The sequence below is a fragment of the Mytilus trossulus genome, chromosome 14 (genome assembly GCF_036588685.1).
Source record: "Mytilus trossulus isolate FHL-02 chromosome 14, PNRI_Mtr1.1.1.hap1, whole genome shotgun sequence".
NCBI lineage: Eukaryota > Metazoa > Mollusca > Bivalvia > Mytilida > Mytilidae > Mytilus > Mytilus trossulus.
In genome coordinates, this window is record NC_086386.1 from 54,392,115 (window position 1) to 54,402,885 (window position 10,771).

General features: G+C 28.2%; 1 protein-coding gene across 7 annotated transcripts in view; it reads left to right on the forward strand.

Annotated features, from left to right (window-relative positions):
- The window catches only part of LOC134696420 (uncharacterized), a 103,032-nt gene extending 92,744 nt beyond the window's left edge, over positions 1–10,288 (forward strand). For 4 of the 7 annotated variants that reach the window (XM_063558208.1, XM_063558213.1, XM_063558211.1 and 1 more), the window contains 3 exons: positions 1,453–1,479; positions 3,279–3,314; positions 5,107–10,288. In XM_063558208.1, the coding sequence (XP_063414278.1) occupies positions 1,453–1,479; positions 3,279–3,314; positions 5,107–6,213 (1,170 nt within the window). In that variant the 3' untranslated portion in view covers positions 6,214–10,288. The remainder of the gene's footprint in view (positions 1–1,452; positions 1,480–3,278; positions 3,315–5,106) is intronic. The other 3 variants (XM_063558210.1, XM_063558209.1, XM_063558212.1) reach the window with 3 other exon arrangements.
- The last annotated feature ends 483 nt before the right edge of the window (positions 10,289–10,771 follow it).

Here is a 10,771-nt window from a genome sequence, read left to right on the forward strand (position 1 = left end):
AAAACTAAAGTTCAAATAAGAAATTAAAAAACCATTTCTGAAAAATTTATAATAATGTTGTGTGTGCATCATGTTGTTTTTGCATGATAAACACTATCGAGTTATCTCCCTTTTGCCTGAAAACATTTCAAAGATTTAATTTTGTTTTTAAATCAGAAATTTTACATGATCAATACAATTCCTATAGTTACAGCAAATCCTGGTAGATTTAAAATTTGATTCATGTGCGAGAATCGGCAATTGGGTATGTTGACATGAGGTGGTCACGCGTGTTCATAATGTTTGTTTCTCATATTAGTCTTGTTTTATTTGTCAATTTCATCACTAAATATATTCAGTACTAATTTTACTTTGAAAATTGAATTCCTAGTGTTAATAATGTAATATCTTTTGGATTGAACAGAAATGTTGGTTCTTTTTTATGTTTAAAAATTGTTCATATAAATCTGAGAAGAGAAAAACTGTTTTTTTTTTTAAGTATAGTAGTGAAAATTTCTATTTTGTTTTACAACAGTTCTTGTACTTTTGTTGATAAGGTACATGTATTATCTAAATATTTTTGACAAATGGTCAAATAACAAAAAAGATGAAACATCAGTGTTGTAGAATTAAAAATATCTGCTATTCTCTGAGAAAAAACGAAAAAATTGAATACAAATAATTCTATAAATCAGAATATAGGCAAACTATTTTGGATAAAAAGAAGAGTATTATGTCATTTGATGAGAAGATATTTAAATCAAAAGTTGTAAATGCATTTGTCTACATAATCTTCTTAACTTAATAAAATAAAAATTATTATAGTTTTTTCTTGCATGACGTAACTATTTGGTTGCATGCAGAAATCTTGTATAATTATGTAAAACTGAGTGTGAATGAACTAGCACATTATCACTACTTTAATTTGAATGTACATTGTTTATATCATCATATATTCATGCACAAATAGAGATGAAATCCACATTTATTTGTTCACAGATTATTTCTTGTCTATTCTATTCAACTTAAATTTAACAAAACTGCTTTTATTAATAGGATTAAAGCAACAGTGATCGATGATTGACCGAAACAGTTTGTTGAGATGTTATAAAAAAGCCTGTTTTCAGAAATTTGAAGATTCTGAAAAAAATTCTGAACTTGAAACCTATTTTTGAGGTTTGGTTCTGACCTTGCAGATAGCTGTTGTTTTATATACCTTACATTGTTATCTGCATAAAGTCCTTAAATAATTTTTGTATTTACATTTTAAGAGATCTATTTAGAAAGAAAAAAAATTAGCAAGGTCAATAAAAAAAGTAATTGCCTAGATCCACATCATTTGGTCTTATTTGTAAGCAAACCATATCTTCTTTTTCTAGAAAACATTAAAATCTGTGAATAAATGTAATGTGGTTTTCATACTTGTCGTTCATGTAATGTTGTATTTGAATAGTGACGATTCTTATATTCCAGCATTATACATACCCCCTTGATAAAAAGGTCAGTAGCTAGCTCATGCTTCTGTCCCAGACACATGTTTGTGTGACGTGTCATCACTGTGTGTGTACAATACCATGTACAGTTCTGACAAAAAGAAAATTGTCAAACATCCCTTGCATGCTAAAAATGTTTTTAAATACCTTTTTGAAATTGATTTTTTTAACAAGCCAGTTTGTGAACTGTGCCGTATTGTCCAGTTTGCCAAAAAAAAAGAGGATTAATATTTTGTGTGTGTGTTCCAATTCCTTTCTTAATATTTTTCTTATTTATCATTTTCCCTTTTTATTGATGAAATGCTTACTGGCACCCTCCTTTAATCTAAAACTACAATTTAAAATATTAAAATAAAAGATATTTAATAAATGATTATGAGCTTATTTTAATATTTTTTTTCCCCCTTTAAATGAATTTAATTAATTTATTGCCAAGAATTTAAGCCATTGCTCTTGTTTTACATGCTGGTTAAAAATTGTAATTATTCTTCCATTTTAACAAAAAATACTCACAAATTGTCATGTTTTTGAGTGAACCAAAATCTGAGTTTGAAACTGAACTGTACATGGTAAAATAAATTTATGTATTTTTTATTTAACTTTTTCATAGCACAATTAATTTCAGCAACAATACACGTTTTTCTGTTGACATGTATTATAGAGGAAAAATTAATACAAAACAATAACAAAATTTTCAATTTGTAGATTATTTGTAGCTCTAGAGGGATCTGGATAAAGTGAAAATAAAAGAAGTTTAAAATCACCATTGAAAATTCAAAATCTGATTAAAGGTCATACATACCCTTTGAAATGTAATTCAATGTACTTTTTCATCATGCATTTCTTTGCTGCACTTTTCTCAATAAGTTTGCTCATCTGTTCTAAACATAAACAAATATATTTTTGCACATATATTTGTACAGCACATATCAGTCAATCCATTGTTACAGAAACTGTAAAGTATTCTGGCAATACCGCCTATAGTTATGTATAATGCGCATCAAATACATTTATGGGGTTATTTATAAAAAGTGCCTGGTATACACAAATAACTATGGTACACCAAAATTTATGATTGACATATAAAGTATTTTATACTTTTGAATATCTAATAAATGGTGTATACTAACAACAAATTTACCTACAATCTGTCTGAAAGACCATTTTTAAACTACAGAAACTTTTCAGTGAACTTTCATTGTTATTTTTTAACTGGTTGTATATGTATCCTCAATTTTGGTAGAGTGATATTATGTAGCTATCTTATGCATGCATGTTAAAGAATTGTGCAGCTTGTCCTTCATCACAATAGTATAGCTAGATGTTATTTGTATCAATTTATTAAACTGATCAGTTTAATTAAAGAGTTACTTCCCATATACTGGGTGATCTATAATTAATTTCAATTATCTCCCTTGAACTTCAATAGGGTTAATCTTGAGGCATAATGACTGTATGTGGACCATACAGAAAAGATGTCTATAAGAGATTCAACTTTAAAACCTGTCAGGTTGATTTGAAAGAAGAATTTCAATAAGCAAATAAGCCTCACTCAGACTTGTTCTTGATTAGAAAACATTACTTTCCTAATAACAGAAAAAGAAAAGCAAACTAAAACATAATTTTATAAATGGTATTGAAATTTTGTTTTAAAAAAAATAATCAAATTGAAAAAGACAAGTATTAAAGTTCAATGTATTTTTATACATGTCAAGCTCATTTCAATATTATATTTATAGAATTTGAAGTGTTGGGCTGGAAAATCAAATAATGATAGTGTTATTATATTTCAATAATAATTTTCAGGGCACTGCAATCACGAATTCAATTCACATGGAAGAGGTAAAATCACAATTGTCTTTTTTTGGCATGTGGTGAATTGGTGTATTTATATGTGTCTAGAAATATGTCGTGGAATTAATGTGTGCATTAAATGTTGATTTCGTGTAATACTTGACATAAGAGTGCATTAAATTTATTTTTGATTTCTCATAGAATTATTTAATATCTAACAAGTATTTGCCATTAAAGTGAATATTGCACAATTGAACAGTGTATCAGTTAAATGATTTCTTGCCTCACTAAGCATGCTAAAGAACAAATACAACCTCCCTGTACACACTTTATGTATAGGGAAAGTTTTGGATTGTTCAGTCTAATCTGTATTTCTCTCTTAAATTTCAAGTTGGAGTTAAAAAGTTTTTTCTTGTGGGAGACATCTGAAACAGTTTGTTTCTATAAATCTTGCAGCTAATGTGACTTTTGCTTGAAATACTGGTCACTGGACTTAAATCAAGCAACATTCAACCTATCATACTTTTCACAAACAAGTACTGATAATGATGGTATTTTAACTTAAATATTGGATTTAACTTTTTGTTTAACCATGCACCAAAGGGTTTTTTCCCAAATACAACTAAATTTAACTATTTAAAAATTTCTAGAAGAAAGTATATTTTTTTAAGAAGGATAACGATTTAATAAATACAATAAGGTAGTCCTAATTTTAGACGTGTTTGGTATCTCTGTAATTTTAGTATTTGATAGATTTCTGATTTGAGTAGAAAGCATAGAAAAAAACAAAAAAACTAGAAAGTAGTAGTAAAACTGTAGAAAATTTATTTTGTACAAATAATGTCTACAAAAAAATGAAAATTTGTGAAAACGAAAAAAAAAATTGACTAGGTAGATGTCATTAAATTCAAATAATTCACAAATGTTGATTTCACCTACCGGAAATCTAAAGAAATTTATTGATAAAAGTAGTTTTTTTCACATTATTTTCAATTTTCAATTTGTCGTCTACCCCTGTTGATTTTCTGAAACGTTTCACAGTACAGGGTTAGTAACACCATTAATTGTCTGAGTTTGTTCAAATCATTTATCATTTTATTATATAAATTACCCATTTTAAAGGACAAATTTGTAATGTAAATCATTAAAAATACATAGTAAAAATATCAAATTTATAAATAGAACTAAATTTTGTAAAAGATATACCACAAGTTCTCAATTGTTTTGTATTTTATGTTTTCACAACAAATTTGACAACAATTTAATCGTTCACAGTTTTTAAAAGTGTCTGTTTGAAAAAAAATCACATTTGAATGTATTTACTGACCGAAAAATGTAATGATTTTACTAATTTCTTTTTATATGCACATTTAAGAAACTAATATTTTACAAATAAAATAGAAATTTGAATATATTTTTTTCATTACAATTTTTATAAATTTTCTAATTATATGCATATGCATGCTGCATGTTGGTACAAGGGAAATATATGGTAATAAGGCAATAATGATATTATGCATATTTGAATAACTTTTTAAGGGGAAAAAGACACATTTTCTTTCTTTATGAATCTATCATTATTCAGATTCTTAATTATTTTGACATATAAGAATATCTATGTAATTTGTAACAACATAAGATAAAAATGAGGAAAAAAAAAATATGTAAATGTACCTTGCATGTTTGTTAAAACTGTTATCACAATTACCAAACACATTGAAGGCATGCGACTAAAAGCATGCATACATTTAATATATAAATTTTAAACTTATGCATAAGCTGAATTTGCATATCTGATCAAGATAAAAAAATATGTCAACATTTTTTTTTCCATTTTCAGAGACAGAGAACTGCACAAAAGAAATCAGGTCCAATGAAGGCTTTATCATCTGTTCTTTCATCTGGTGATAAAAAACACACTGCTGATTCAGAATCATCAACTCCAGTTAAAGTTGCCAATGGCAACATCAAACATGAGGATCCAAATGATAAGGATCAGACAAATGGAGTCCAAAGACCTAGAAGGAACTCACAAAGAAGAGGCAGTAAAGACGACATTTCTGGTACATACACACCTAAATCTAGTACGAAAGGAGACGTAAGTCCATTTGGGACATTAGGCAGTAATAGTAGTATATGGCGCCCAATGTCAATGAGAGGCAAGAGTACGATTAAAGACGATTCAGAAGAAGCGAGGTCATACACAAACTTTGATGCTCTTCGTGATATCACTGCTGGAAAAACTCCTCAGGGAACGGACAAAAAAGTGATGAGAAAGCCTCCACCTGTGCCAACGGGGAATGCCGAAAGTAAGAAAACAAGTGTTCAAACATCTGTTCCCAATGGTGATGTGCGACAGAGAAAAGGTTCATTTTCTGAAGAAAGTTTTGCAATTGTTAGTGACAGAATTAGTGTTAGCCATTCAGACTCAGTGAAATTAATCTTAGAAAAGACATATAGTATAAGTGACTTTGAAGAAGCCACTCGTGATGCCGAGCGGCTTCTATCAGAACTTAAACAAACACTTGAGACATTAAAAGATACCAGAATTGACCGTCGTCCAAAACAGTTTGGTATGTGCAAAGAGGAACTCAATAACCGAGTCAAACAATTTGTGTATGATGCAAAATTTCTTGTCAGTAATGCAACACAGACGAAAGAAAAATTAGCAGAAAATCTGGACACTTGTATGCATACTTTAGCAAAAGTCTTCCTTCACGCTCAGGCAACCATGATCATGATGGTCGCAGTTCACCAAGCACAGCAGCTAGGGTTTGAGGTCATAAAGGTCACAAACTCATTTAAAAGTACAGTAAATGCTGCCCAGGCTGCATGCGGAAAGCCGTTGTCTGATCCTCATATGCGTTACTTAATGAGACAGGCAACCAGTTTAGCGACACTGCTGAGTAGTTTGTTAAAACATTTAAAAACATTAGAACAGAATTAGATTTATAGTCTGTTGTTTATTGAAATTTTTATAAAGTCCCAAATATTTATTAATGTGTAACCAAAAATCCATACTCCAAAAATTAAAAATGCTTACTTTAGATGGGTGTCAAGTACTTTTGTACAGTGAAAATGTACAGATAAGTGAAACTCTTAAAGGTTGTTACACCATTTTGAAAGTACCTTCTCTAGGTACCATTCATGCTTGAAACGGCCCTTATTTAAATATAACAGGTATATAAATGAAATACCTGTATTAACAAAATTTGTTAAAGTCCTTTAAAAAATAAAACAGGAAATATTAATTATTGAAGAATTTTTTGAAATTTTTAAAAAGTATTAGAATTATTTTTAATGTATCAATTTTTTAGAAATTTAATAATGTCATCATAATTATGAGTTTTGTATCAACTTGCCAATTTGATATCATTTATACAGAGTTGTTTCCCCTTCCTAATATTATATAGATCCTTTAATAACAGTGGTCTTATATTTAAGGTGAACAAAACCTTCTGTTTAAACTAACTGATAATTTAAAGATATTGAAAAATGAAAAATACTTCTTCTTAAAATTCTTGAAAATATTTTTGTCTCATTTCTCGAAAATATTTTTTATCTTATGGGACATTAGAATTTGGACTGGAAATTATTTGAATTTTGTCGATCTGAAATACATTTTTGTCAGCCCAATCCTATAATTCTATAGAGAATTCACTTAAATTTGCCAGACATTTTACATTTTTTTTCAGTCAATTTGTTCCTTTTTTGCATGTTACTTTTTAAGAACCCTGGGCCCTGTCTCCCCTTTAAATATAGAACCTCTGTTATTAACTAAGCATCTATTGTTTATGTTATATTATTGCTTTATTTTCTTGATGGATCTGATGCTTACATGAATTGTTCTGTGATAAATGTTTTTGTTATTTGTTTGTTTTTTTGTAAGTTTTATATATATAAATATCTTTATCGTTTCGTATTTTTTGTCCACATTCCATATTTATTACATAGTATTTACATTCCAGAATAAGTACAGAAAATTGTAAATATAAAAACTGTATAGTATATTGTATTGTATGTTTCCATGACAACCGTTGTAATGTTAAATTATAGCTTTAATATATCAAAATATTTAAAATAAGTTGATTTATCGTGAAAGTTTATATTTATTCACAGTTATCAAATTTGGTGGGAGAAAACGTAGCCCAATAAAAATCAATTTTTATGAACACTTATATTTTCCCAAACATAATACCGATTTTTTTTACGATTGACACTTTCACGCTTTAGAATATTTGGTCAGAATTTTAAAATGATTCTTTAGAAAAGTATTTTATCTTTGAATAAATTCCGGGATAAAATTCTGTGTCTAAAACCATCAATCTTGTTAAAATAGTCGTTAAGATAATATAAGGGTACAAAATTTACACTTTTGTATAACAATCATGATCTTTCTTATGCTTTTTATATCTATCTTAATGGTTATATTGTTCAAGCTTTAAACTGATCTTGTCTGAGAGTGGTTTTTAATGAGAGGATTAACTATACAACAATAAAATTGTTCGTGAATATACACGTTGAGTCAGTGAATCAACATTTGTGTGCTTTGATGGTTTAAACAGGTACGTTTAAAATTACACCTGTACACGACTTTTGGCAGCGATACAAGAACGATTATCAACAGTAAATGTTGACTGATTATTTTATTGGTAGAAAATTTAACCAATTAAAACTTGAGAAGTGCATCTTTTTTCATGTGTATAAGTCTGATAAATTAGTAATTAGGATTTCGCAATACTAAATGGAACTTTTTATAGGAGATCGTGTAAACTAAACACAAAAAAAGGATATGAATATAATATATGCATGAAGGACCATATGACAAGCTTCTATTTTCACAAAATATCTTAAAAGTGAACCAAGTATACTCTGAATACTTAAACATAGAAATTTTTCAGGGGTTGGGCTAACTCATTTTTCACAATTTTTTTAAACTTGTTTTTGGCATGGGTATGAAATGTACACTTTTGACATTTTCAATTTTTTGCAGATATTTTATAATATTGATAATAAAATTTCCTCATTTACAGTGAATGAATATATTTTGGTAGTCGTTAAAATCATTTTAGTTATATAAGATGTTTTGTGAGATGGGTTGCTTAAATTTTGTAAGATGAATTTACCAATGGAAATGAAATCCTAAGGTACTATGATAGTATTAATGTTAATGTCTCAATATGTAAACTGGTGAATTTCTTGAATTATTTGAATTAACTATGCCAAAGTAAAAAATGTATGTGTTACTTTTTAAGAAGTGAGCTTGTGATTTCTGTCTCTAAACAACATATGTTTAAGACACATTTTCTGGGTAAAAAAGATTCTACATCCCAAACCAAAGACACCTTCATATAGTTGTTGCTTTAATTTAGATAGCTTTATATACATATATGATGCTAAAAGTGTTACATAAAAATATCATTTAAATTTGATCCCAGATACTTTTGTTGTACCTGTAAAGATATTACAAATGTACACTTAATGTCTTTGGCATATTTAAAGTGTAATAAATCTTGCCAAGAAAAAAAAGCTATGCATTTTTTGGATGTTACTAGATTTTTGCTTCAAAATTGTAGCTCTAGAAAGCTGTGAATATTTTGCTTCTGTTCAGATGTTTATGTGTAGCTAATTATTTTGGTGGATGCAAAATTTTTAAAATGTTTCACTCTTACAAGAAAAGATGTTTTTTATTTTAAATGGACAGAATTTTTCAAAGTGATTTTAATTGTAAATAACTTTCTTTTTTTTCAAAGTTCCCTAGACCTTATGCTTATTCTTGAGATAATTTTAAATCATTTTGGATACTCTGATCAATTATGGTTGGTTTAGAGGCTATAAATAGTAAATGGCAAAAGTTCGAAGTAAAACGTTCAAAAAAGGAAATTTTGCACTCCACCAAAATTTTCTGCTATACAGTTCAAGTAAAAATCTGTGCCAAATAATATCTTAAAATATAATACTCGGTGAAATACTGTTTTTGTTACACTGCTGATTTCAATCAAATTATTGTTTTATTACATAAAATTATCTCCCCTTAAAAAGTTGCTTCCCTTAATTTGAAAATGTGAATATTTTGTCAGTTCTGATCTAGAATGTTCATGGAGTTGAACATTTAAAACATTTCATGATATTTGGAAATCTAAGATGAGGTTGTAGGAAAGTTCTTGTTTTTCTCTTTCATATATGTCTTAATTTTATTGAAATTTATATAAAATTTGAAGGGAAGTAACTCGTGTTTACAGAATCTATTAAGCAGATTTGATTTCATAATATGAAAAATATTTATGCCATATAACCAAAACCTTTTAAATATAATGAGTTTGTAATAATTTATTAACTTTTACCCTGCATAATTAACAAAAATAGTATAAAATGTATGAAATATGCACGAGAAAAAACAGGATTTTTAGTTCATGCATATATGCTTTAACACATATTGTTCTCCATAAAAAAATCTGTATCTTTTCATATGCTCAATCCATGTACATTGTACCCTATTAACTTACATTCTAACAGTGAAACATATATAAATGAAATTATACTTTATACAATCAAGAAAATATTATGAATAGGTTTAACTTTGGTCCCTTTAGTATTTAAGCAACAACATTTCTTAAAAGATGTTACATAAATGTTAGCTTATATAAAAAATTTCTTAAGCATTGAAGTTGAACAATAAAAAAAGTTCAAAATAAGAAAAATTCAATTTGAAGATATTACCCTCCTTATTTGTGACTTATTGCATGGAGTTGTATAACAAAGAGTTGTGAAAATGGGAAAATGTGAAATTTTTAACTTAAAATGTTTTGATTGATAAATGTTTCACTGTATGTATCATTGTTTATATACCTTAATAGTTGTGATATATAATATCTGTATGATAAATTGTGATATACATATATATAAGAAATGTACGGTACACAATTATTTGCAATATACACTTGTTAAAAGTTACCTCATATAAATGGTATACAAAGATTTGTATGATCATAACACAATAAAATGTGTTAAGTTTTATATGACATTGTCTTGGTTATTTTTTTCAATATTTGTCAAAAAGTGAAGTTGTGATAAGAACACATTTGTCTTCAAAGACTGCAATCTGTAGTCTTGTTTGAGCCCTGGTCCACATATCAGGCATTGAGCCCAACACATTGCTCAAAGAAGCACAGAGCCTTTATAAAGAGCCTGGACAACTTCAAAGACATCTGTATGGAGCCAGAATGCTCAGAGCATTTTTATACTCTAATGAAGGCATATTTTGATTGAAAATTTTAGTGATTAAAAAGAGTGAGCACATTCAGAGGTCTCACCTGCTTATATTTTCATGATTGAATGTTATGTTCAAAGTCTTTAAGATCAATAAATGTACTACAGATATCACACTTCACCATGAATGCAAGGGCTGTATAGCCAGTCAAGTTCGTTCAAAACTCCCATCATCAGATATCACACCTCACCATACATGCAAGGGCTGTATAGCCAGTCAAGTTCGTTCAAAACTC